At 53.9% G+C, this 27377-nt stretch overlaps 1 protein-coding gene across 1 annotated transcript; it reads left to right on the forward strand.

Annotated features, from left to right (window-relative positions):
- The first annotated feature begins 1057 nt into the window (after positions 1-1057).
- On the forward strand, positions 1058-17927 carry DOK1 (docking protein 1). Its single transcript, XM_077816147.1, has 5 exons — positions 1058-1156; positions 7631-7927; positions 12046-12151; positions 12739-12911; positions 16321-17927. The coding sequence occupies exons 1-5, from the start codon at positions 1094-1096 to the stop codon at positions 17431-17433; spliced, it is 1752 nt and encodes a 583-aa protein (XP_077672273.1). The 5' UTR covers positions 1058-1093; the 3' UTR covers positions 17434-17927.
- The last annotated feature ends 9450 nt before the right edge of the window (positions 17928-27377 follow it).

The raw sequence follows: 27377 nt of genomic DNA on the forward strand, positions 1-27377 counted from the left end.
TCTGTGTAGAGCGTGAACACTTGTCTCTCTCCGCAGCAGAAGTTGGTCCAATAAAATATATTTCCTCCCTCACCTTGTCTCTCTTACAAAAATATTACAGCTAGGCAGGGAGCTTCATCAGCCAAAAGCAACCTGACCCCAAACCTGCACCCAGCTTGAGTGACAAGACTTAATTACAAGCAACATCCTTTTATGGAAGCTAACTCTGCAGTCGCCCTTTCCTTCTTCACACACTAAGTCCCCCTATTTCCGAGAGGGAAAAAGGGAACACCAGACAGGGCTGGCCTGCGCCGCCCCCCACAATTCCTACCCGAGGTGGGGGTCGCTGGGACCCTGCCTGCCCCCGCATGAGCCCTGCCTCTCCCCCCCCCCCCAAGGGACTGGCATCGCCGCGGGCCCTCCCGCACCGCACCCCTTTTATGTTTTACAAAAGTGGCCATTTGTCTGTTTGCTCAAATGCCCATTTTTGCGAAAAAAGTCGGGACAGGCAGGACAGGGCTGAAGGAAGGGAGAGTCCCGGCCAAATCTGGACGCACGGTCCCAGCGGCTTTTCCATGACTGTGCCCAGAGGTGCAGGCGAGCGGACTGGCCTGTAGTTTCTTTTTGAAAAGGCCCCAGCACAGTAGCAAGGGCACTCGGAGCATGAACATCCCCAAAGGCCCCCGCCCCGTACACGTGTCTGCAGCTGCTTCCCGGGGAAAATCAACTTTTTAAAAAGTGAGTTTAATAACATCGACCGATCACCCCCTTCCCGCAGCCGAGCTCTGAGCCCGGAACGGGAGCGGCGCGGGACCCCCGCAGGCCGCTGGGGGCTTTGCTGTGGATGCGGCAGGCGCTCAGATACCAGGGGGATGGGCAGCGGGCTCCCCGGGACAGCGCGCACAGCGCCCCCGGGCTGTCTCGGCCTTGGCTGTAGGGTCCGCCCGTCGCAGCACCCCCGGCTGGGGGTCCCGCCCGGCCCCGCCCCGCCGGCTGGCGCCGCCCCGCCCCGAGGCAGGCCCCGCCCCGTCGGGCGCAGACCCCGCGGCCCCGCCCCAGGCCGCGCAGTGCAGCAGGAAGCCGCGGCCGGAGCGTGCCGGGCCCGGGCCGCCCGATGGACCCCGCGGCCAAGGAGGGGCGGCTCTACGTGCAGCAGGGCCACAAGTTCGGGGCTAAGGTCGGCAGCCCGGGCTGGGCGGGGAGCTGGGATCCGGGGCTCGGGGCAGAGCCTGGGGCGCCGCGGGGGGAGTCGCTCCAGCCGGGCTGGGCGGGTCCGATCCTCCCCCGGCGGGGATCCGGGGCCCAGGGCGGGGATCCGAGGGCGCCGCGGGGGGTTCGCCCCTGCCGGGCTGGGCGGGTCCGACCCTCCGCCCGCGGGGGGGGCCCGGGCGCCCATCCGCAGCTGGCTGTGGAGCCCGGAAGTTTGGGGTGCCCCCCCGGGAATAGAACCCAGGAGCCCGGGCTCTAAGCCTTAGGGTACCCCGCCTGGCAGCCCTCCCCCGTGTCTTCAACTGCTACCTCCAGAGCTGGGAGCGGAGGCCAGGGGCTCAGGGGCCTCCTGCGGCTCTCACCCCTGGACCGTGTGCGGTGCTGCCCCTCTGTGGGGTGAAGTGGTGGGGGGCGGAGGGGCTCTCCCACAGGAGCAGCCTCCCTGGGCTCCAGTTCCTCTGTGGGGCTGGGCTGTGCGGGGATCTAGCCCTGCCCTGTCCCAGCCAGGCCCCTGTGGAGGGGCAGGGCCTGCTGGTGCTAGGGTGTCTGTAGGGGGACCTGGGGATGGAGTTTGAGGGCTGCCCCAGAGAGGAGGGAAAAGGATGTTACTCCCCCTTCCCCCGGGTCACTGCGGGGTGGCCATGGCTCTGGTGCTGTCTCAGCTCACTGAGACAGGGGACCCTTGGTACCTGCTGGGCCCCAGACACATGCCTCTGTGTCCCCCACTCTCACCCTGGGGTCAGACACCTGCCTCAGCACCCCCATGTGACTCCAGCCCCACACCCTTCCTGGGGCTGCTGGCCCTCCTACTTCCCAGCCACGCCAGAGCATTCCCCTCTGGTGCAGAGAAAGTATAACAACCCTTCGTATAACAAGCATGTGGACCAAGGGGGTCCAGTGGACATAGTGTATTTAGATTTTCAGAAAGCCTTTGACAAGGTTCCTCACCAAAGGCTCTTAAGCAAAGAAAGCTGCTATGGGATAAGAGGGAAGGTGCTCTTATGGATTGGTAACTGATTAAAAGATAGGAAACAAAGGGTAGGTATAAATGGTCAGTTTTCAGACTGGAGAGAGGTAAATAGCTGTGTCTCCGAAGGGTCTGTTCTGGGACTAGTCCTATTCAACATATTCATAAATGATCTGGAAAAGGGGGTAATAGCGAGGTGGCAAAATTTGCAGATGATACCAAATTACTAAAGATAGTTAAGACCCAGGCAGACTGCGAAGAGCTACAAAAGGAGCTCTCAAAACTGGGCGACTGGGCAACAAAATGGCAGATGAAATTTAACGTTGATAAATGCAAAGTAATGCACATTGGAAAACATAATCCCAACTATACATATACAATGATGGGGTCTAAATTAGCTGTTACCACTCAAGAAAGAGATCTTGAAGTCACTGTGGATAGTTCTCTGAAATCATCCACTCAATGTGCAGCGGCGGTCAAAAAAGTGAACAGAATGTTGGGAATCATTAAGAAAGGGAGAGATAATAGGAGAGAAAATACCATGGATTTATATAGAGGCAACATGATATGCCCATATCTTGAATACTGTGTGTGGATGTGGTCGCCGCATTTCAAAAAAGATATATTGGAACTGGAAAAGGTTCAGAAAAGGGAAACAAAAATGATTAGGGGTATGGAACAGCTTCTGTATGAGGAGAGATTAATAAGACTGGGATTTCTCAGCTTGGAAAAGAGACAGCTAAGGGGAGATATGATTGAGGTCTATAAAATCATGACTGGTGTAGAGAAGGTACATAAGGAAGTGTTGTTTACTACTTCTCATAACACAAGAACTAGGGGTCATCAAATGAAATTAATAGGCAGCAGGTTTAAAACAAATAAAAGGAAGTATTTCTTCACACAACTCACAGTCACCCTGTGGAACTCCTTGCCAGAGGATGTTGTGAAGGCCAAGACTATAACAGGGTTAAAAAAAGAACTAGATAAACTCAGAGGATAGGTCCATCAATGGCTATTAGCCAGGATGGGCAGGAATGGTGTCCCTAGCCTCTGTTTGCCAGAAGCTGGGAATGGGCGACAGGGGATGGATCACTTGATGATGACCTGTTCTGTTCATTCCCTCTGGGGCACCTGGCACTGTCCACTGTCGGAAGACAAGTTACTGGGCTAGATGGACCTTTGCTCTGACCCAGTAGGGCAGGGGTGGCCAACTTGAGCCTGTGAAGGAGCCAGAATTTACCAATGTACGTTGCCAAAGAGCCACAGTAATACATCAGCAGCCCCCCATCAGCTCCCTCGCTGCCAGCCCCTCCTGCCCACTGGCAGCCCTGCCCCATCCTTCCCTTCCCTCACCTCCTGATCAGCTGTTTCATGGCATGCAGGAGTCTCTGGGGGGGTAGGGGGAGGAGCGAGGGCACGGCAGGCTCAGGGGAGGGGGCGGGAAGGGGTGGAGTGGGGGCAGGGCCTGTGGCAGAGCCAGGGGCTGAGCAGTAGCACCCCCCGGCACACTGGAAAGCTGCTGCCTGTAGCTCCAGCCCCGTTGTCGGAGCCTGGACAAGGAGCCGCATTTTAACTTCTGAAGAGTCCATGTGGCTCCGGAGCCCCAGCTTGGCAACCCCTGCAGTAGGACCGTTCTTATGTTGTCAGTGACCATCACCCAGTTACATAGCTTAGCCTGCAGGCCCCAGCTGGACCATCTATCCAGGGTGCTGAGTGTCCTGCGATCGCTCTGTGATGTCTGTCCCTGTCCCATCTCTCTACTCATGGCAGTGGTATTCCCTCACTGGGATCTTGGAGTGGCTGGTTTGCCGCGTCCTCTCTATATTGCTCCTGGGATTGTGGGTTGTCAGGAATAAAGAAAGCCCTTCCCCTGTCCTATGCACCACTCAGCAATTAGTGGTGGACTTAACATTTAAAAAAAAAAGTTTTGTTTTTAAGTACACCAGAAGCAGGAAGCCTATCCAGTCACTGGGGCCACTGAATGATCAAGTTTCAAAGTAACAGCCGTGTTAGTCTGTATTCGCAAAAAGAGAAGGAGTACTTGTGGCACCTTAGCGACTAACCAATTTATTTGAGCATGAGCTTTCGTGAGCTACAGTTCACTTCATCGGATGCATACCGTGGAAACTGCAGAAGACATTATATACTCAGAGACCATGAAACAATACCTCCTCCCACCCCACTGTCCTGCTGGTAATAGCTTATCTAAAGTGATCACCAAGTTGGGAGCACACAACGGAGACAAGGCCATTGTGGAGAAGCTAAATGAATTCTTTGCTTTGGTCTTTGCTGCAGAGGATATGGGGGAGATCTTCACACCTGAGCCATTCTTGTTTGATGACAAATCTGAGGAACTGTCCAAGACTGAGGTGTCATTAGAGAAGGTTTTAGAACAAATTGATGAATTACTAATAAGTCACCAGGACCAGATGTTATCACCCAAGACCTCAAATGTGAAATTGCAGAACTACTAACTGTGGTGTGTAACTTATTGATTAAATCAGCTTTTGGAAGACAGCTAATGAAATACCAATTTTTAAAAAAGGATCCAGATATGATCCCGGCAATTACAGGCCTGTAAGGTTCAGTATCAGGCAAATTGGTTGAAACTATAGTGAAGAACAGAATTATGGGACACATAGATAATGACATTATGTTGGGGAAGATTCAACATGGCTTTTGTAAAGGGAAATCAAGTCTCACCAATCTATTAGAATTCCTTAAGGGAGTCAACAAGGACGTTGATGAGCATGATCCAGTGGATATAGTTTTCAGAGTAGCAGACGTGTTAATCTGTATCCGCAAAAAGAACAGGAGTACTTGTGGCACCTTAGAGTGTATATGGTGTTCTTGGACTCTCAGAAAGCCTCTGACAAGGTCCTTCACCAAAGGTTCTTAACCAAAGTAAAGAGTCCTGGGATAAGAAGGATGGTCCTCTTATGGATCAGTAACTCGTTAAAAGATAGGAAACAAAGGGTAGGAATAAATGGTCAGTTTTCAGAATGGAGAGAGGTAGATAGTGGTGTCCCTCAGGGTCTGTACTGGGACCAGTCCTAGTCAACATATTCATCAATGATCTGGAAAAAGGGGTATATAGCGAGGTGGCAAAACTACTCAAAATAGTTAAGTCCAAAGCTGACTGGGAAGAGCTACAAAGGGATCTCACAAAACTGGGTGACTGGGCAACACAATGGCAGATGAAATTCAATGTTGATAAATGCAAAGTAATGCACCTTGGAAAACATTTCAATGATACATAACAAGTTTGGGGGGGGATCAAAATTAGCTATTATTACTTAAGAAAGAGATCTTGGAGTCGTTGTGGATAGTTCTCTGAAAACATCCTCTCAATGTGCCGCGGCAGTCAAAAAAGCTAACAATGTTAGGAACATTAGGAAAAGGATAATTAATAAGACAGAAAATATCATAATGGCACTATATAAAGCCATGGTACGCCCACACCTTGAATATTGCATTTAGTTCTGGTCACCCCATCTCAAAAAAGGTATATTGGAACTGGAAGAAGTAGAGAGAAGGGCAACAAAAATAATGAGGGGGATGGAGCAGCTTCCGTAAGAGGAGAGATGAAGAAGCCTGGGACTGTTCAGCTTGGAAAAGAGGCGACGAAGGGGGGAGATGAGAGAGGTCTCTAAAATCATCAGCCGTGGGCTGTGTAGGAGCAAGGGTCAGTAGATCCTGTTGGTTTTGTGCCCTGTTCTTGAAGGGCAATAAACTCTGGCCCCATAGGAGCAAAGGGGTGCAGGTTGTACCAATGGGGGACCCCTCCCAAGAATGTTCTGCCTTTCTGACGCCCCATCTGTTGCAGAGGCCGTGGTAGGGGCTGTTGGCTCAACTTGCTGGAGCAGAGCCTATGTGGGGGAGGGTCTGTTGGAGGCAGCAGAAGCCAGCCCCTGGATGCAGAAATATGGGGCCTGAGGGGCAACAGGAGACAGCAGCCTGTGGTATAACTGGCTTCCTGGTCCAGGACACCTCTCTGTGCTAAGACCATGCAGCACCTGCCCCAGCCCCCGAGGGATAGGTGACCCCTTGTCCCTCCCCAGGCTAGGTGTCTGAAGCTGTGACTATGCGTTCATGGTGCCGATGGGGGACTCTGGCGGCTTGTGTGGGTTTCATTCTCCCCTGCCCCTCCCCCAGTTCTCATGCTGGGTGCCTGATGATTTGGGGAAGTTTGGCAGGAAGCAAGTGAGGACACAGATACTTCCTCTTCCTTTCCTGAGAGTCAGCAGCAGGGATAGGAGGGGGCTGGGAGTGCAGGGAGGAGGGCAGGGAGCGTGGGCTGTGGGGCAGGGTACAGTGACACAATGAGCCGAAGAAGCCCTGAGATCCTGCCCCATCTGCAGGCTGGGGATGGGGGCATGACTGGGGGCTCCTGTGCAGGGAGGGCTGAGGGCAGTGGTTGCCTGGGGTGTATTCCTCCCTGCCCCAGCTTGGGGTTGGTTGGGGAGCTGGAGCTCCTTCTCTGTGGGTCAGTTAGAGGCTAGAAAGGGTCTGGATCAGGGTGGCCCTCTGGAGAGAGGGGAAATGCTGACCATCCCCAAAGGTCCAGACCCTGGCGCCGGTGCAGCTGGTGCCGCTCTGCCAACCTCCTGGAGGCTGCTGTGCCCAGAGGGCCTGGACCGGGCAGGGAGCGTGTCACCACGGGGTGAGCTCTCCGGGCCGGGCACACCTGGCACTGCTGGAATTGGAGCCCCGCTGCAGGCCGCACGCATAGCCCTTGTCGCTGAGCAGGCTGCGTGTGTGGGGTGGGCAGGTCTGCGAGGGGGAAGCTGGATCCAGCAGGCCAAGTTCCTGCTGAGCCTCCGCAGGCCGCCCTCAGCTGCTGCGTGTGCCAACCATAGTTCCTGTGGCTTGGACCTGGCTGACCCAGCGCACGCAGTCCAGGCCCGGGCCTCAGCACTGCCACTTGCCATGTGCGGAGAGAGATTCCCCCTTCGCTCAACTCTGCTCGGACAGTCCCCCCCAAGTCTCCCCAGTTCAGTGCCCCGCCTGCTCCTCCCCCACTGCCCCAGTCCCGCGCCCCGCCTGCCCTTCCCCCACTGCCCCAGTCCGGCTCTTGGGCCTTTATCTGGTCTCTCTGAAGAAGCCACCACAGAGTTGAGGCCTCCGGCACCCGCCCCATGCAGGTCTGTGGCTGGTCACTTTGGGGACGGTGGAACTGGGGAAATGCTGATGCCTGCAGCTCCTGGCAGCCGGGAGGAGTGTGGGTCAGCCCCTGGCTCCCTGTCCCTGGCAGCCCAGAGGGTCTTGGGATCGGAAGCCTGCTGTGCTCCACGCAGACCTCAGGTTCTGCGTCAGGCTGGAATCTCCCCATGGCTTGAGTGCGAGCTGCTCTCCCAGTCAGAGCTACACCAAGAGTGGGGGAGTCCTTACCCCGTACAGGCAGGTCACAGACTTTTGGGGCTGGGTGTGGGGGGCAGAGGCCATTGTACTGACCCTGCTGTGCTGCCTTTGCAGAGATGGAAGAAGAACTGGTTTGTGCTGTACCCAGCCAGCCAACACGGGGTCGCCCGCCTGGAATTTTTTGACTGCAAGGACCCAGGAGCTCCAGCCGAGAAACTCAGCACCAAGCGGCTGGACAAGAAGATCATCCGCCTGGCAGACTGTGTTAGCGTGGCACCCGTACCAGAGAGCGGCCCCAAGGACAGCACGGCTGTTTTCCGCTTGGAGACCAGCGACAGAAGCTACCTGTTCGCTGCGGAGAAGGAGCAGAGCGCTGAGTGGGTGGAGAAGCTGTGTGAGATCGCCTTTTCGGTGAGTGCCGCCAGATGAGGGGGGCTGGCCTGTTCCCCTCTGCTCCCATCTGTGTGTTTGGGGGGTCTGCCGCTCAGACCTCTCTTTTCTGGGAGCACACCCATTGTCCACCCATCAGGACTGTATGCCATGATGGGAACACCCCCAACCCATGGAGAGGGGACCCTCAACGTGTTCTGCCCCACGTCCATGGGGACCAGGCCTGTGCTGCCTCCGGCCACAGCCATGTGAGCCTGGTGGCACGGGTGCTGGATGGCATCCTGTTGTGGGTGGTGTCCAGCGAGCGCCTGCTGGGGGAGACTCAGGCACCTCTGGGGGTTTCCTCTCTGATCTCCCCACCCTCAGTGGCTGGTAGTGGCAGAGACCTTGCTGTGCTGGGGAGGGAGCCAGCAGTGTTTTGGGATGTGGGTCATTGGGGAGCCCCACGTCCCAGGGAACATCATGCTGGGATAGACTATCCTGCCTGCATGGTGGGGAAGTGCTAGCGAGGTGCCCGTTCCATGGAGGTTTGGGCCAAGCTGCCCACCTGGATGCCCCTCTGTACGCTCTGCCGTGCAGCCCCCCAGTGCCTGGAGCTCCCGCAGGCTCCATTTTCTGCTCCCCCTTCAATCTCTTCGCAACCCAAAGGTGCAGCCAGAAATAGTCTCTAGTGCCAAGCTAAGGCTGCAGTGTGGCATTTACAGCAGCCTCCCCACGGCACCCTGCCTTGCCCTTGGAAAAAATGGAAGCCAAGGCCCCAGGCTGAAGTGACTCCTGTAGTCCTGACCCCTCCCTGTAGGCCAGCAAAACAAACCTCTCCACTACTGCCTGGACAGCCATAACTGTGCCCTGAACGCTGGCAGCTGCTCCTCTGACCCCTGGGTGGTCTCTCAGGGCGTGCCCTCAGATGTCAGGCCTTGTGCCGTCACTGCTCCTGGAGTGAAATTCAGCAGGTCTCCCACTCCTACGCATGCTACTGCAGCCCAAGGCCTGGTCTATTAATTCTGCTTACTCAGTAGGTCTGGCTGGGTGCAGCACCTGCGGCTCTCCCTTCGGGGATCTGTGACCAGTGGTGAATACCGAGACCAGATAGCCTGCTTAGGAACAGAACATTAGAGAAAAAGGGGGTTTTAAAACAACAATCTGCATGTGTGTATCTTATCTAAATCCTGGCCATCTTGCAATGGTGAGCTAGACAGGCCTATGATCTCCAGACAGCCCATGGCGTCCCCATCTCCCTCTCGTTCCCCCCAGCATCCTTCTCTCCTTGCCCCCCAGAGAGGGAGACGCCCTTTTTAAACCCTGCTGCAGCCCTTTTGTGTTTGTCTGGGTTCCCAGCTTAGGCCCTTGTGGACAAAACCAGCTTTGAGGTTGGGCAGGGCGGAGGAAAAACCTTAGAAGTTAATGGGTCGGGTATTGTACCTTGAACTCTCTCTCACGTGAGGTCTGTTATCCTGAGCCGCCATTCTTCTTCCTCACTGCCAGTTGTGCTTACAGTGCCCCATGTAACTAAACACAGTCCTCTTCCAGTAGCCTGCTTATCACATTGTGTGTGTTTATTATCACAGAGCAGTGCTACTTCACCTCCTTACTCTGCTCACACAGGGATTTACAGTCACTTCTGGGTTGGGGGACTGCATCCTGGGAAGCAGCCTCTCTGAAAAGGGTTTAGGGGTCAGCGTGAACAAGCACAGAACATGAGTTCCCAGTGCACTGCTGTGGCCAACCGGCTGATGGGATCTGTGTGTGTGAAGGAGGGGAGCAGGGAGACAGCACTGGAGAGGCCAGTGTGGGAACACAGCATCCAGTATTAAAAAACAAAAATAAGAAACAGGAAAGGAGGACTTGTGGCACCTTAGAGACTAACCAATTTATTTGAGCATAAGCTTTCGTACTCCTTTTCTTTTTGCGAATACGGACTAACACGGCTGCTACTCTGAAACCAGTATTAAAAAGAAGGTTGAAAAATTGGAGAGGTTACAGAGAAAAGCCACAAAAAGTATTTGAGAGCTCGAGAAAATGCCTCACCATGAGAGATTTAAGCTAAACAGGTTGAGCTCCTTAAGTCTGCAAGGCATGTTTTGAAATCCAGACTGGAGGCCTTTCTGGAAGATGAATTAGCCAAGCGCAGGTGACTGGGCTCAGCAGAAGGCTGGGTAACTGGGTGACATGTAATGGCCAGTGATACACAGGAGGTCAGATGAGATGATCTAATGGACCCGTCTAGCCTTTATCCCTGTGAGTCAAGCCCTAGGAGTGATATTGATCCGCAGACACTGCAGCAGCCCGGCCCCCCGGAATATCGTACGCTCGGCGGTCTAATCCCGTGTGCCACAGCTGGAGCAGTAGTGTTCAGCACAGTCCGAAGCCTGGCTTGTACGGTTGGTCACCGTGTGCTAGTGTTAACGCTGCAACGAACCATCCCCCTTAGTGCAGTCCCTGTGCCTGTCACCATGGTGCGCAGGGCTTCTCGGTGCTTGTGTGATGACACCCACAGCCGTGCCCCTGTGCAAACCCCTGACAAGAGCCCCTCCTGCAAAGTGGGGCTCTGCCACTGCCAGTAGCATGTGACCTGCACTTTCAGTTCTCCATCTGTTAAATCTAGAAATGCTTGCTTCCCCTCTGTGAGTGGCAGGGACTGTTTGCAGTGGTGCTGGGAATGTCTCTCTGCGTGGGCAGGAACCGGACAACGTCAGGGTGGTTTGTGAGCCCGCTTGGAGTTTCCATTTCACACTTGTGATGGGGTCCCTCGTGCTGAGCCACGGGGAGCGAGCTCAGCTTGCCCTGAATATAGTCCCTCAGGAAACCACCTGAACACGTTGCTCCGGAGCCTGCACTTGCATTTGGCCTTGGGGAGGAGAAGCCGTTGCCTATGGTTGTGCTGAGCTCTGCTGGAGAGTGGTGACAGGCACGAGTACAGTGGACAACATCTCCACCAGCCGGTTCACTCAGGCTGCTCGGAAGCCCCTCGGGGCGGCTGTGTCAGAAGCCGAAGAGAGGTACAGGCAAGATCCAACATGACTGCATCCAAAGCCGGAGGTCACATTTTAGTGCCACCAGGGCAGTGTTGCTGCTGTGCCCTCCCCTGAGCCCGATGGAGGCCCGGTCGGTGCTGTCAGCGCTGTGGGATGCGCTGGGACGTGGCCGGGGGAAAAGTCTTTGTTAATGTTCGGCTCATGATCTGGGTGACACATGATACCCAAACCTCCCCCACGTCCTGCTGCATGGCTGGGTCTCTGCGAGAGCCCTGCAGGGAGCAGCCTCTTCCATCCCACTCTGCTTCCAATTAGCCTTGGCCCAGATTCCTCCTCTTTGCTGCTGACTTGCGTGGGATGGGAGGCTGGGTGTATGGAAAAGCTCTAGCCCCTGTGCTGGGGTTGGGACCTGACCCCCTCCTCAGGGCCGGCCTGGGGAGCTTTGAGGTGAACCAGGGGTGCTGAGTATGTGGTGGGACTGGAGTAGTGAGGCTGGCTGTGAGGTGAACCATGGGTGGGAGGGGGGCTGGCTGTGAGGCAGCTGATGGGGGGCAGAGTGGGCTGGCTGTGAGGCAGTCTGGGGGGGTTGGGGGCTGGCTGTGAGGCAGCCCATGTGGGGCAGGGGTGCCGGCTGTGCGGTGGCCCATGTGGGCGAAGGTGGGGGTCTGTGAGGTGATCCGTGGGGTGGGGAGGAGGGACTGGTTGTGAGGCGACCCGTGGGGAGCAGAAGCTGGCAGTGAGGCAGCCCATGAGGGGGGACCGGCTGTGAGGCGGCCCGTGGGGAGGAAGTGGCTGCAAGGCGGCCTGTGAGGTACGGATGCGGGCTGGCTGTGAGGCGGCCCATGGGGGCAGAGGGATGATGGCTGCTAGGTGGCCTGTATGGGGTAGGGATGGGGGGCTGGCTGCGAGGCAGCCCTTTGTGGGGGAGGGAGGGCTGGTGAAGCTGGCTGTGGGGTAGGGAGTGGGGCTGGCTGTGACGTGGGGTGGGGAGGGGCTGGCTGTGAGGCGGACTGTGGGGAGGCCGGACGGTGGCTCTTGGGGGAAGCAGGGGTGAGGTGGCTGCAAGGTGGCCTGTAAGGGGGCCGGCCGCGAGGCGGCCCGTAGGGGGCAGGGGGGCCGGCTGGGAGTATGGTTCTGGGTGCTGATGCCTCTTTTGCGTTGCAGGGGAACTCTACAAATGGAGCCCGGGCTGGGAGCAGCAAGGAGTGTGATGGGGGGGCGCCAGCCCTGGAGATGGCGGTGAACTCGATTTACTACTCACGGGAGGACGGTAGGGTCTGCCCTGCACTTGGCTCCTCTCTGGTGGCGCTGGCTGCCTCCCGGGTCATTCATCCTGGGTTTGTTTCCAGCATGGTCCTGCTGGGGGAGGTTGCAGCCCTCCCTGCCTGGCATGAAGCTGCCCTGGCCTCTGGGATAGTCTCATCCTTCAGGCAGGTGTCGGGACCTGTCCCACTGGGCTGCGTCTGGAGCTGGGATGCCTCCCTCCTCCCCGCAGTGCTTCACCCTGAGCTGCACTCCTCATAGGGGGACCCGTGTGTGTTGCTGGCCTGCTCCCATCTCTGTCCCGGGGGCTGGGTGTCGCTGCCCCCTCCCCCCCACTCTGTCCTAGCTGGCCTCTCCCTGCCCTCGTCCCAGGGGCCAGGTGTCGCCGGCCTCCTCTCTTGGGGGCGGTGCATATTTTAGTTTTCCCACTCTCCCCTTGGTGCAGGAGAAAGTGGGGCCGGCCTTGGATTTCCTGTCTTCACCCCGTGCTGTCTGTGGTCCTGGGAGTGTCCCTGATTTCCCTGACCTGTCCTTGGGAGTCAGGAGTGCTGGCTCTCCTGCCCTGTCCCTGTGAGTGACTGGCTTTCTCTGCAGTGAACGATTTCTGGGTGACGGTGCAGAGGACGGAGGCGGCGGAAAGGTGTGCACTGCAAGGGGCCTATCTGCTCAAAGCTGAGCAGGACAGCTTGATCCTCAAGGAGCCCCGGACACAAGAAACTCTCTACACCTGGCCTTACAGGCTGCTCAGGAGATATGGCCGAGACAAGGTGGGTGGGGCAGGACCCGGGGTGAGTGCCTGGGCTCTGTCTGGCTTAATACCATTCCCTTAGCGAAAGGGTGTTCTGCTCCCCAGCCCACAAGCCGTCTGGCACTAAAGGGCTGGCGTGCTGCAGTGCCAAGGCCTGACCTGGTGCAGCTCCCTATGTGCAGCCTGGCAGGAAGGCGCAGGGGCCAGCAGTGGCCAAGGGACCTGGTTAACATTTGCTGAGGGTTGGCTGCGCTGGGGGTGTTCCTGCCTCCTGGGGCCCGTGCTGTGACGGTCACTGCCCCCCCCCCCCCCCCCCCCGGCCCAGGTGACTGTAGTGTGTCTGGGTCCATCGTGCGGCTGTCCCCACACTTCACGCAGCTCCTGGCTCTGCGTCCTCGGGGGTGGGGAGGAAGTGGTTGCCTGAGAGAAGCTGCTGATAGAACTTGTGCTGCAGCCTGTAGCTGATATGAGCTGCTGCTGTTTCCACTGGAACAACCAGAGCGAACTGGAGACTGTGTCTCTGCTGAGTGGAGCCTCTGTGTGGAAGCATCTGAGCAGCTTCTCCTCCAGGCCTGGGAGACACTGGGCATGAGCCAGAGGGCAAGGCTGGGGGACAGAACCGGCATAACATGTGTGTGCTCAGGGGGAAACGGGCTGATTCCAAGCTGCAAAACCTCATTCAGCAGATGCCTCTCGTCCTGCAGGGGATCAGCTCTCGGTGTGGTACTGAAATGGTGCCACTCCCATGGCATGCTGGCTTGCTAGGGGATGCACCGAGCTGGCCCAGACCGTAGTGGTGCCGCAGAGAGGGGGTGGGGGTCTGTGCTGGGTTCCCTATGGGGTGCCATCTGGAACTGGGGTACCACTGAGCCCCCCTGACCCACCAGCCTGGGCTCCCTTTACACTGTACCACTGTGATCAGCCTGCTAAGCCTTCTCCCAGGCTTCAGCACACATACAGATAGGGGTACACCCAGCTGCAGTGCATACAGATGCTGTAATCAGCTCTGCCTGGGGAGGCTTCAGTCAAGGAACTGCCCAGCTGCTCAAGTGCACTCCCCCCCCTCTAGAGTGTAAACCCAAAATTATACCGTCTTGCGCTGCACAGAGATCTGTTCAGCGTAAGCTCATGAAATCCGCCCCCTTCCTCAGTGTGGAGAAGGATATGGAACAGGCTTCTGCCCCAGGTTATGACTCTGACACTGGTTTTAGAAGACAAAGCAAAAATAAGTTTAACAACTACAAAAGATAGATTTTAAGTGATTATAAGGGATAGCAAACAAATCAAAGCAGATTACCTAGCAAACAAACAAAACACACAAACTAACTTAATATACTAAAGAGATTGCATATGAGTAACAAATTCTGACCCTAAGTGATGATTCAGACAGGCTACAGAGATTCTTAAGGGGCCAGTTGCACTTGCTTACAGATTAAAAACTCCAAGTGTTCCTTTCACAGGCTAAAAATTCCTTTAGCCTGTGTCCAGCACTTCTTCCACCCAGTTAAGTCTTTGTTCCTCAGTGTTTCCAAGAGTCTCTTTGGACAGAGAGTCAGTGAAGAACCCTGATGATGTCACTCCCCTGCCTTAAATAGCTTTTGCATATGGCGGGAACCCTTTGTCTCAAAGCTTGGTTCACACACCTGGTCAGTGGAAAAACACTGGTATTCCAAGATGGAGTCCAGCACCAGGTGACCTGGTTACATGTCTCTGGAGTGCCGCAGGAGCCATTGCTCGGAGGCCATTTGTAGCAGCCTCAGGAAGATACCTCTCCCCCCCAACCCGCCCACCCCCCCTCCAGAAATAAAGTCCTTCTAAGGCCTATTGTTCTCCCAAATTGTTCATTAACTTGAATGGGCCCTTCCCAGCCAGCCATCTAGATTGACAGTCTTGCCTAGTGGGTGTTCCCCATGTGTAAACACATTTGTAATAGATACATAGACAATATTCCTAACTTCAGATACAAAAATGATACATCCATACAAATAGGATAATCATATTCAGTAAATCATAACCTTTTCAATATTTCACATGACCTATCTTGCATAAAATACATCAGAATTATGCCATAATCATATCATAATATCACTATGAAGAATATGGAGTGCAGTGTCACAGGGTCCACTCAGGAGACCCCATGGCTAAGGCCCTGTGTGAACCACGATTTCACAGACTGCAGGAAAGTTGTGAGATTAGCCAGTTCGGGAATTTTGCCAACAGCAGGGAGACGGAGCAGGGATCCCCACTTCTGCTGCTGCACTGTTGGAAAGTTTATGGTAGTGGGCTAATATGGTTGCCCAGGGGGTTCGCTTCCTCACTGGCTGTTATAAGACAGGGACAGGGCTGATAATGCATAGCAGTTACGAGCCCTGGCCTGCCCTGCCCCATAGAGCCCCCTGGCAGACACAGGGGAGACACTGCAGTGCTGGCTGGGAAGTGTGGATCTGCTGCTTGGAGTACAAGCAGGTACTGGGGCAGGGCCCCCTCATGAGAGGATTGGGGTGGGAGCCATAGATCCCATTCTCACTCCAGTCCCCTGCTGGGGCAGGACTCTCTGGTCTCAGCTCCTCATCAGTTGGCACTGCAGTGTCTCCCCTGGGTGTGCCGGGCGCTGCTGTGGTTTGAGCTGGCTAATTGTTGTACGTTGTTAGCACAGCTCTCTTGTCCTGCCAGCTGGACAGACAGGAAGTAGCAGCAGGCTGGGCTGAAGCTCAGTGTGGAGCCAGCCAGACCCTGCCCCTGGCTGAGCTGGGCAGCTGGCTCCAGACAGACACACACCCACCCTTCTGCCCTCCCTGACTTTGCAGGGTAGGACCAGACTGCCATCTCACCCCTTTCTGGGATGGGACCAGCTCATTAACCCCCCCACAAGCAGCCATGGCCTCAGCAGGGAGATGGAACCTGGGATACCTGCTTCTGCCTCCTTGTTGCTGGAAGAATTGCAGCAGTTAGGGGCAGTGGGTGGCCATGCATCTCCCATGAAGTTCAAACCCCTGGGATGCTACCATGAATTTAGAGGGGGTGGGGGAAGAGAGAAAGTGATTTACACAGGGCCTGATTGATGGTGCCTGCATGCTGTGGTGTCTCTTAGGGGCAGCAGGGAAGGGGTGAGTTGGCAGATGGGTTTGAGGCGGGGGTGGCTTGGCAGCTGGGGGTGGAGAGTAGAACTGGTGCCTTGCTCTCTCTTCTGAATGATGACTGAGCCCCAGGAAGGGCAAACGCTAGTTCACCTGCCTCTAGAGCCTCGGCTGAGGTTCAGGAATAGGATGTGAGTCCAGGGGGAGGATGACAGAGCTGTTCTTGTGTACGCCAGAGATCTGCCCTGCTCTGACCCTTCGCCTAAGTGCCTGCAGCATGCATGGGCTTAGGGCTGCTGGGAGGCTCTTGGGGGCTGGGTGGGACACTGACCCTCTACCTCTCCTCGGCAGGTGATGTTCTCCTTCGAAGCTGGCAGGCGCTGTGAGTCTGGCCCTGGGAACTTCACATTTGAGACCAAGCAGGGGAACGAGATCTTCCGGTTAGTGGAGGCCTCCATTCGGGAGCAGAAAGCCCAGGTAGAGGAGAACAGGCAGAGCTGCGACTCCCTGGATTTGGACTGCCCCAGTGTGGTGCTGATCCGCAATGCCCTGGCTGACTCGCTGTGCCTTGAGCTGCCTGCCGAGGGGGATGGCCCAATGGTGCCCAAAGCTGGGCTGGCAGCGAAGCTCAGTTCTGCTCCGGAGGAGAGGGACACCATAGCCCTGCTGAAGGCTCGCACTCTCCCAGAGCCCCCGGTGCCACCCAAGCCTGCTCACCCCAGCACGCCCCCACGCTCCCCACTGCCCAAGGTACCCAGGGCTGTGCCCCCTTCTGAGGACCCAGCCAGCTTGTATTCAGAGCCCATGGATGCAGTGAAGGGCATCCGGGCCAGGCTGGACCCGCTGTACTCAGACCCCATCGACAGCAAGCCTGGAGGTGGGCCCATGGGTCATGGCCCTGCCCAGGAGGAGGCAAAGCTCAGGAAACCTGGCTCTCTGTACTCAGGCCTGTATGACCAGGTGCAGCCAGCGGGGAACAGCCAAGCTGAGAGGCTGCTGAGATGCAGGGAGCACATCTATGATGAGCCTGAGGGGCGGGCCCCACACCCAGTGCCTGCCAACGCCTCCATCTATGATGAGGCGCGGCCCACAGGTGAGGCCTGGCGCACGCAGGGCATCGAAGACAAGGGTGGGTATGAGTATCCCTACAATCCCAGAACTGACGACTACTCAGTACCTGCCTTCCAGCACAAAGCCGGGCCCAAGGGCCCCAAGCCCATCCCTGCCCCCAAGCCCCAAGCCGTGTTCATTCCCAAAGGCGCTGAGAGGAGCCCAGAGCCCAGCAAATGGCGCGTGAACCTGGCTCCCGACAAAGCAGGTGTCAGATCTGGCTTGAACAACAACAACAACAACAACGAGGTGCTGTACAGCCAGGTGCTGAAGCCCCTGCGGGTGCCAGGGCAGGAACTGTCTGTGGATGAGAAAGCTCTAATGCCCATCTACGAAGACCTGGGAGAGATCTAGCCTCCTGTGCACCTTCCTCTGAGGGGCCGTGGGGCCCAGACTCCGGTAGGAGTCGTGCAGGGTGCTGTCTTCTCTGGGTCTCTGCAGGATGGGCCCAGGGCCTGTCACCCTCTGCCTTGTGAGCTAGCTGGTGGCTGCTCATCCTTCTGTGCCAAGCAGGAGGTTGGGAGATTCCCAGGAGACTTTCCCTGGAGGACGCTATGGTCAGTGATGGGGAGAAACATTTGACTGGTACCTATGTGCTGGGATTGGCTCCTTTACCATGTAACATTTTGGCAGGGGAGGACAGAGCTGTTATCTCTAGTGCACCCATCACCATGGTATCTGGACATGATGACTCTGGGATCATGCGATTCCTGGGCATGTGGGTCTCCACGGGGGCCTTTTGCTGCTGAAATGCTCCTCAGCTCCCTTCAGACTGTCTCTGTGGCCCACAGCGGTAGCAGGCTGTGCACCCCGGCACCCTATCCCAAAAATATTTTTCTAAAAATTTTATTTTAATATTAAAATCTTAAATTTTAAAATGGAAGAATCTGTACGTGTGGCATGTTTGAGGCGGGATGCTGTGTCATACGCCTGTTCTTAGAGGGGGGAGAGATGTTGTGTCAGGCTCCCAGGGGTGCTGTACCTCTGGGCGAAGGAAAGAGGCCAGGTTTGTGCTGGGACATTGTGAGTGGCATATACATGCTCATTTGCATGTGCAAGTCCATGCAGTCTTATGAAAGCAACAGCTGCACTGGAGAGGAGAAAATATTGGCTCCATCTTCACAGAAGGTACTGGAGGGTCCTGGGAGTTAGAGCTGTTGGACTTCCAGCAGGGGAAGGCAGTTGAAATGATAATGAAATAGCATTATAAAATTGTAAGTTAGACTTTCAAAAGGCCCTTGGCAAAGCCTCTCACAGGAGGCTGGTGAGGGACCAGTCGCTGTGGGGTGAGGGCGAAGCTCTGCCCTGGAGCAGAAGGCTCAGAACAGAGCAGGGATTGATGGTCCGTTTCCATCAGAGCCGAAGGGTCACAGCAGGGCCCCAGGGGGCAGACTGGGGTTTCAGATATTTATTAACAAGCTGGAAAATGGACGTGTGAATCTGCAGATGGCACAAAGGTATTGAGAGGAGCTGAGCCCAGAGGAGCCCGTGAGGAATTTGAGGGACTGACCTCGGGGGGGGGGAAGGCAGCACACTGGCAGGCACTGCTGGGATTCAGGGTTGACTGATATGAAGTAACACACAGTGGAGGGTTTAATCTGAACTCGGCATGCGCCTTCTCAGGGCCCAATTTAACAGTATCCACTCAGCAAACGGACCCAGCGTCGCTGGGCAGCTCAGTGTGACCTCAACACAATGGGCAGCTGATGCCAAGAAAGCTGACTGACTGCATAAGGGATGGGATGGAGAATAGTATGAGTTGGGTTCTGCTCTGTGCTCCTGTGGAGCTGTGCAGCAGCTGGGCACGGTGTGGGCTGGTGAGAAAGGAGTGGGGGAAGCCCTTGGACTCTGCTGAGTGGAGGGACAGCTGGCCCTTTTCCCTGTACTCTTTGTTACAGCAGGGACCTGCGGTACCTTGGCCAAGTCCCATCTTCATTATGAGAGAATGATGCAACGCTTGGGGGAGTGGTAAATAATGGAGTGGATGGGTCACTGGACAGAGCAAGCTGGCTCGCTTGGTAAGCCGGGCACAAGCAAACACTGTATTTTAATATGGCTAAATATAACTGTGTACATCTAGAAACAAAGAATGCAGGCCATACATACAGGATGGGGGATTCGATTTTGGGAACCAGTGACTCTGAAAAAGATTTGGGGTCATGGTGGATAATCAGCTGACCATAACCTCCCAGTGCGGCACTGTAGCCAAAAGAGCTAATGTGAGCCTGGAATGCATAAATGGGAGTAGAGAGTAGGAACAGAGAGGTTATTTTACCTCTGTATTTAGCACTGATGGGACCACTGCAGCAATATTGCATCCAGTTCTGCTATCCACATTTCAAGAAGGCTGTTGATAAATTGGAGAGGGTTCAGAGAAGAGCATTGAGAATGATTAAAGGATTAGAACACCTGTCTTATAGTGAAAAATTCAAGGAGCTCAATCTATTTAGCTTAACAGAGAGAAAGTTAAGAGATGACTTGATCCCAGTCTAGAAGTATCTACATGGGGAACAGAGTTCAGAGTAACAGCCGTGTTAGTCTGTATTCGCAAAAAGAAAAGGAGTACTTGTGGCACCTTAGAGACTAACCAATTTATTTGAGCATGAGCTTTCGTGAGCTACAGCTCACTTCATTGGATGCATACTGTGGAAACTGCAGAAGACATTATATACACAGAGACCATGAAACAATACCTCCTCCCACCCCACTCTCCTGCTGGTAATAGCTTATCTAAAGTGATCATCAAGTTGGGCCATTTCCAGCACAAATCCAGGTTTTCTCACCCTCCGCGCCCCCCCCCCCAACTCACTATTTTGTTATTTGTTTTGCTATTACCAGCAGGAGAGTGAGTTTGGGGGGGGGGGGGGCGCGGAGGGTGAGAAAACCTGGATTTGTGCTGGAAATGGCCCAACTTGATGATCACTTTAGATAAGCTATTACAAGCAGGAGAGTGGGGTGGGAGGAGGTATTGTTTCATGGTCTCTGTGTATATAATGTCTTCTGCAGTTTCCACAGTATGCATCCGATGAAGTGAGCTGTAGCTCACGAAAGCTCATGCTCAAATAAATTGGTTAGTCTCTAAGGTGCCACAAGTACTCCTTTTCTTTTTACATGGGGAACAAATATTTAGTAATGGACTCTTCTATCTAACAGAGAAATGTATAATGCAATCCAATGGCTGGAAGTTGAAGTTAGACAAATTCAGCCTGGCAATGAGGTGTAATTTTACAGTAAGGGTATTTAACCATGGAAACAATTTACCAAGGGTGGAGGTGGATTCTCCATCACTTAACAATTTTTACATTGAGACTGGCTGTTTTTCTTAAAGATCTGCTCTAGGCATTATTTTGGGTCAGGTCTCTGACCTGTTATACAGGAGGTCAGAAGATGATAGTAATGATTCCTTCTGACCTTGGAGTCTATGACTCTATATCAGTGGCAGGAGTGTTGCTCTGCAGATTTTTCCATCAGGTCTCAGTGCTCATTTAGAGAAGGCATTGGTTTCCCTTTGTATGGTTGTAAGAGCTGTTTCTGTCTTTGTACGCAGGAGAACTCTGCTAAACTCTGAGCCTGGGAGCACGGTCCTGAGTTGCATATACGTAGTCTGGTTTCCTGTCTTCTATTTAAAGCTACTTCAGCCCTAGTTAAAATTAAAATATGGTAGGAAGTGGCTTCTGCCTCCTCCCACTTCAACTAATTTCTGCTCAGTCTGTGGGAGAAATAACCTGTTCCAAAGATGCCAAAAAAGTTAGCAGCCTGTTTGAAATTTGCAGCCCACTGGTGCAGTTGTTCATGGGGACAGCAGCCATGATTCTCTCTGAACATGTGGTCTGGGTGCTTTGCAGAGAGAAAGGAGACGCCGACCCTGCACCAAGGAACTTAGGGTCATGCTGAAGGTAGCCAGCTGCTTTACCTGAGGAACATGTCTTGGAGTGTAAGGGGGAAGAAGGGCTAACACCAGGTTTTACAGAGTGAGATTTATGTTTTTCTTTCTGCAGCAGAAATGATTCGGAGCTGGCAGCTCCTCCACCCACTTTCCTCGTGTCACAGCATCATATGAGTAGCCAGGAGCTGGATGCTTTCTCAGAAGCCTCAACTGTGGGCAGCCTGGATGCACTCAGACTTTGTCCTAGCACATCAAGGGTTTCTAATGCTTCCCTCCCTGTGTTAGGGTAGCACCTGGCCTCCACAACTGACTGCAGTTGTCTCCCCAGGGGCCCGTGACCTTTGGAGTAGCACTGCACCTACTTCCCCTTGTGTTTAGGGCCATAGCTGGGTCTAGTGAAGCGAGTCAGAGCTAGACTGAGCTGCTGTTGATAGCATTAGGGTTGCTAATTTTCTACTTGCACAAAAGTGAACACCCGTGACCCGCCCTTCCTCTGAGGCCCTGCCCCTTCTCTGAGGCCCCACACTTGCTCACTCCATCCCCCCTCCTGTCACTCGCTCTCCCCAACCTCACTCACTTGCTCATTTTCACCGGGCTGGCTCAGGGGGTTGGGGTATGGGAGAGGCTGAGGGCTCTGGCGGGGAGTGTGGGCTCTGGGGTGAGGCCAGGAATGAGGGCTCTGGACTAGGGGTGGAGCCAAGGGGTTTAGACTATGGGAGGGGACTCGGGGCAGGGAAGGGGGTTGGGGTCCGGGGTGAGGGGGGTAAGAGCTCTGGCTGGGTGTGTGAGCTCTGGTGTGGGGCTGAAGGGCTTGGGGTGAAGGAGGGTGCTCTAGGTTGGTACCGAGGGTTTCAGAGGGTGGGAGGAGGATCAGGGCAGGAGGTTGGGGTGCAGGAGGGGGTCGGGGTGCAGGCTCTGGGCAGCACTTACCTCAAGCAGCTCCCGGAAGCAGTGGCATGTCCCCTCTCCAGCTCTTACAAGGAGGCGCGGCCAGATGGCTTGGCGTGCTGTCCTTTCTGCAGGTGCCACCCCAGCAGCTCCCATTGGCTGCGGTTCCTGGCCATTGGGAGCTGCGGAGACGGTGCTTGGAGCAGGGGTAGCATGTGGAGCCCCCTGGCTGCCCCTATGCATCAGAGCCGGAAGGGGGACATGCAGCTGCTTCTGGGAGCTACACGGAGCCACAGCAGGCAGGGAGCTTGCCTTGTCTTGCTGTGCCACCAACCAGAATTTTAATGGCCTGGTCAGTGCTGGTGTTCTGATAAAAAAAAAAAGACACCTGGCAACCCTAGATAGCATAGAACCTAAATCCTTCTTACTCCCTGTGTGACGAACAGCATTAGGGTGGGGAAGACAGTCATTTGAGAGATCACTGTAACTCCCAGCTTGAGGGAGCAGCATTGAGGCTACGCAATGTGCAATGGGCCCCTGCCTGTGGTGGTGCCTGCTCCTTACTAACCCTTTTGCAAGGAAAAACTGCTTTGTCCCAGCATGCCTTTACCGGGGGTTCGGCAGCATGCCTGAAGTGACCACTGGACAGCTGGTTGCATGTCCCCCCTTCCCCCCAATGGGTGTCTTGAGCTCCTAGAATCATAGAACTGTAGGGTCAGAAGGAACCGCAGGGGTCATCTAGTCAAACCCCCTGCCAAGATGCAGGATTTGTTGTATATAAACCATCCAAGACAGATGGCTCTCCAGCCTCTTTTTGAAAACCTTCAGTGCAGGAACTTCCGCAACCTCCCTAGGCGTCTGTTCCATTGTCCTACTCTTCTTACCATTAGGAAGTTTTTCCTGAGATTTAATCTAAATCTGCTATGCTGTAGTTTGAACCCACTGCCTCTTATCATGCCCTCCATGGCGCAAGAGAACTTTACTCCATCTTTTTTATGGCAGCCTTTCAAGTTTATGAAAACTGCTATCGTGTCCTCCCTTAAGCTCCTCTTTTCCAAACTGAACATACCCAATTCCTTCAGCCTTTGTTCATATGGCTTGCATTCCATCCCTTTGATCATCTTTGTCGCTTGCCTCTGGAGCCTTTCCAGTTTCTCTTCATCCTTCCTATACGTTAGTGATGAAAACTGGACACCGTACTCCAGCTGAGGCCTGACCAGCGCCAAGTAGAGTGATACCATCACCTCCTCTCATAGACTCATAGAATATCAGGGTTGGAAGGGACCTCAGGAGGTCATCTAGTCCAACCCCCTGCTCAAAGCAGGACCAATCCCCAATTAAATCATCCCAGCCAGGGCTTTGTCAAGCCTGACCTTAAAAACTTCTAAGGAAGGAGATTCCACCACCTCCCTAGGCAATGCATTCCAGTGCTTCACCCCCCTCCTAGTGAAAAAGTTTTTCCTAATACCCAACCTAAACCTCCCCCACTGCAACTTGAGACCATTACTCCTTGTTCTGTCATCAGCTACCACTGAGAACAGTCTAGATCCATCCTCTTTGGAACCCGCTTTCAGGGAGTTGAAAGCAGCTATCAAATCCCCTCTCATTCTTCTCTTCCGCAGACTAAACAATCCCAGTTCCCTCAGCCTCTCCTCATAAGTCATGTGTTCCTGTCCCCTAATCATTTTTGTTGCCCTCCGCTGGACTCTTTCCAATTTTTCCACATCCTTCTTGTAGTATGGGGCCCAAAACTGGACACAGTACTCCAGATGAGGCCTCACCAGTGTAGAATAGAGGGGAACGATCATGTCCCTCGATCTGCTGGCTATGCCCCTACTTATACATCCCAAAAGGCCATTGGCCTTCTTGGCAGCAAGGGCACACTGTTGACTCATATCCAGCTTCTCATCCACTGTAACCACTAGTTTCAGAGTAACAGCCGTGTTAGTCTGTATTCGCAAAAAGAAAAGGAATACTTGTGGCACCTTAGAGACTAACCAATTTATTTGAGCATGAGCTTTCGTGAGCTACAGCTCACTTCATCGGATGCATACCGTGGAAACTGCAGCAGACTTTATATATACACAGAGAATATGAAACAATACCTCCTCCCACCCCACTGTCCTGCTGGTAATAGCTTATCTAAAGTGATCATCAGGTTGGGCCATTTCCAGCACAAATCCAGGTTTTCTCACCCTCCACCCCCCCACACAAATTCACTCTCCTGCTGGTGATAGCCCATCCAAAGTGACAACTCTTTACACAATGTGCATGATAATCAAGTTGGGCCATTTCCTGCACAAATCCAGGTTCTCTCACCCCCTCACCCCCCTCCCAAAAACCACACACACAAACTCACTATCCTGCTGGTAATAGCTCATCCAAAGTGACCATTCTCCCTACAATGTGCATGATAATCAAGGTGGGCCATTTCCAGCACAAATCCAGGTTTTCTCACATCCCCCCCACCCCCATACACACACAAACTCACCCTCCTGCTGGTAATAGCTCATCCAAACTGACCACTCTCCAAGTTTAAATCCAAGTTAAACCAGAACATCTGGGGAGGGGGGGGGGTAGGAAAAAACAAGAGGAAATAGGCTACCTTGCATAATGACTTAGCCACTCCCAGTCTCTATTTAAGCCTAAATTAATAGTATCCAATTTGCAAATGAATTCCAATTCAGCAGTTTCTCGCTGGAGTCTGGATTTGAAGTTTCTTTGTTTTAAGATAGCGACCTTCATGTCTGTGATTGCGTGACCAGAGAGATTGAAGTGTTCTCCGACTGGTTTATGAATGTTATAATTCTTGACATCTGATTTGTGTCCATTTATTCTTTTACGTAGAGACTGTCCAGTTTGATCAATGTACATGGCAGAGGGGCATTGCTGGCACATGATGGCATATATCACATTGGTGGATGTGCAGGTGAACGAGCCTCTGATAGTGTGGCTGATGTTATTAGGCCCTGTGATGGTGTCCCCTGAATAGATATGTGGGCACAGTTGGCAACGGGCTTTGTTGCAAGGATAAGTTCCTGGGTTAGTGGTTCTGTTGTGTGGTATGTGGTTGTTGGTGAGTATTTGCTTCAGGTTGCGGGGCTGTCTGTAGGCAAGGACTGGCCTGTCTCCCAAGATTTGTGAGAGTGTTGGGTCATCCTTTAGGATAGGTTGAAGATCCTTAATAATGCGTTGGAGGGGTTTTAGTTGGGGGCTGAAGGTGACGGCTAGTGGCGTTCTGTTATTTTCTTTGTTAGGCCTGTCCTGTAGTAGGTAACTTCTGGGAACTCTTCTGGCTCTATCAATCTGTTTCTTTACTTCTGCAGGTGGGTATTGTAGTTGTAAGAAAGCTTGACAGAGATCTTGTAGGTGTTTGTCTCTGTCTGAGGGGTTGGAGCAAATGCGGTTGTATCGCAGAGCTTGGCTGTAGACGATGGATCGTGTGGTGTGGTCAGGGTGAAAGCTGGAGGCATGCAGGTACTAGGTCCTTTTCTGCAAAACTGCTGCCGAGCCACTCGGTCCCTAGTCTGTAGCAGTGCAGGGGATTCTTCCGTCCTAAGTGCAGGACTCTGCACTTGTCCTTGTTGAACCTCATCAGATTTCTTTTGGCCCAATCCTCTAATTTGTCTAGGACCCTCTGTATCCTATCCCTACCCTCCAGCGTATCTACCTCTCCTCCCAGTTTAGTGTCATCTGCAAACTTGCTGAGGGTGCAATCCACACCATTCTCCAGATCATTTATGAAGATATTGAACATAACCGGCCCCAGGACCGACCCTTGGGGCACTCCACTTGGTACCGGCTGCCAACTAGACATGGAGCCATTGATCACTACCCGTTAAGCCTGACAATCTAGCCAGCTCTCTATCCACCTTATCGTCCATTCATCCAGCCCATACTTCTTTAACTTGCTGGCAAGAATACTGTGGGAGACAGTGTCAAAAGCTTTGCTAAAGTCAAGGAACAACACGTCCACCGCTTTCCCCTCATCCACAGAGCCAGTTATCTCGTCGTAGAAGGCAATTAGATTAGTCAGCCATGACTTGCCCAACTCCTGAGGTCCCTTCCAACCCTGATATTCTATGATTCTATGAATCCATGCTGACTGTTCCTGATCACTTTCCTCTCCTGTGACTTGCATGCGATGCCTCTGTTAATGGAACCCAAAATTACATTTTCTTTTTTTTGCAACAACATCGCATTGCTGATTCACATTGAGGTTGTGATCCACCACAGCTCCCAGATCCTTCTCAGCAGTGCTGCTGTCAAGCTCGTTTCCCCCCATTCTGTGTATGTGTATTTGGTTTTTCTTTCCTAAGAGTAGCACCTTGCATTTATCTTTGTTGAATTTCATCCTCCTGCTGCATCCTCCAACCTCCCTGTGGAGCTGGCATATTCACACCCCTTACCCTCACTACACATGCTGTCACATGGTCTGCCCTGAGCAGGCAGAGTTTAGCACTCAAGCTGGTGCCTGGGCTACTGCCCTGTAGCACCCAAGAGGGGCCAAGAGCTGCAGAGAGCCAGAGGGGAGCTGGTTGCTGCCACAAAGTGTGGTGTGAACTGAAGGGGGAGGGTCACAGCAACACAGGATTTGAATGCGGGGGAGCAGCTGTTGGAGGACATGTCCTACCTCGCATTCGGAAGGAAGCAACACAATGCGATCCTTGCCATGGTTTTGGTTGGGGGGCACAGCCTCTTGCAGCCAGTGCCATACAGCACTGAGAGGAGGGCCAGGCCTGACCTTTGCTGTGTTAAGCTTTAGGCTCTTAAAAGGCCAAACCGTCACCCCAGAAACGCACTCATTTCCAGCTGAGCCTGAGCCAGGGTGGGATTGGCTGCTTGGTGCTTGCTGAGGGGCTGGACCGGCTGCTCCTGTGATAGGACAGCTCAGGCTAATGGCAATTCCATCAGAGTCTGCTTGTGTCAGAGGCACTGGCCTTGCAGCATCTGCTCTTCCCCAGCCTGGCTTGTGCAGGGAGGGAGACAGATGGCCAGCAAGGTCCACTGCTGACTACTGGGATGGCACCTGGCTGCAGAAGTATAAAGGCTCTGCAGCACACCCTAGTGTTATCAGCTCTCCCTGCTTCGGGGCCCACTGTGCATGGCGTTGCACAGACCCTGCCGCCCTCACTTGATGCCATCTGACGAGGGAGTAAGGACGAGGGTAGAAAAGCTCTATAAGATGCAAATTATCCACAACAGGCAATGTAGGTGTCATTATGCTAAATAATTTTATTGTTGAACCATAAAAGCGTGGAGGCTCAGACTCGCTCTGGACTGTACACAGTGCTCTAACTGCTCCTGGGTGCTCAGAAGGCCATGCAAGGGACCCCAGTAATGCCCCAATTGGAAACCACCATGAAGTCCAATAAACACAAATCTCTGGCCAACTCCCTGCTAGGACAGGGAGTTACTCTCTCCCCAGCATCTGCTCTGGCAGGGACTGCTAACTAGCATCTGAGCTGAAATTCTGGTGGACTTAGCCCCTAGCTGTGTACTGGGGAGAAGGTCTCAGGGAAAT

The sequence above is a fragment of the Eretmochelys imbricata genome, chromosome 4, assembly GCF_965152235.1.
Source record: "Eretmochelys imbricata isolate rEreImb1 chromosome 4, rEreImb1.hap1, whole genome shotgun sequence".
Classification (NCBI taxonomy): Eukaryota; Metazoa; Chordata; order Testudines; family Cheloniidae; genus Eretmochelys; species Eretmochelys imbricata.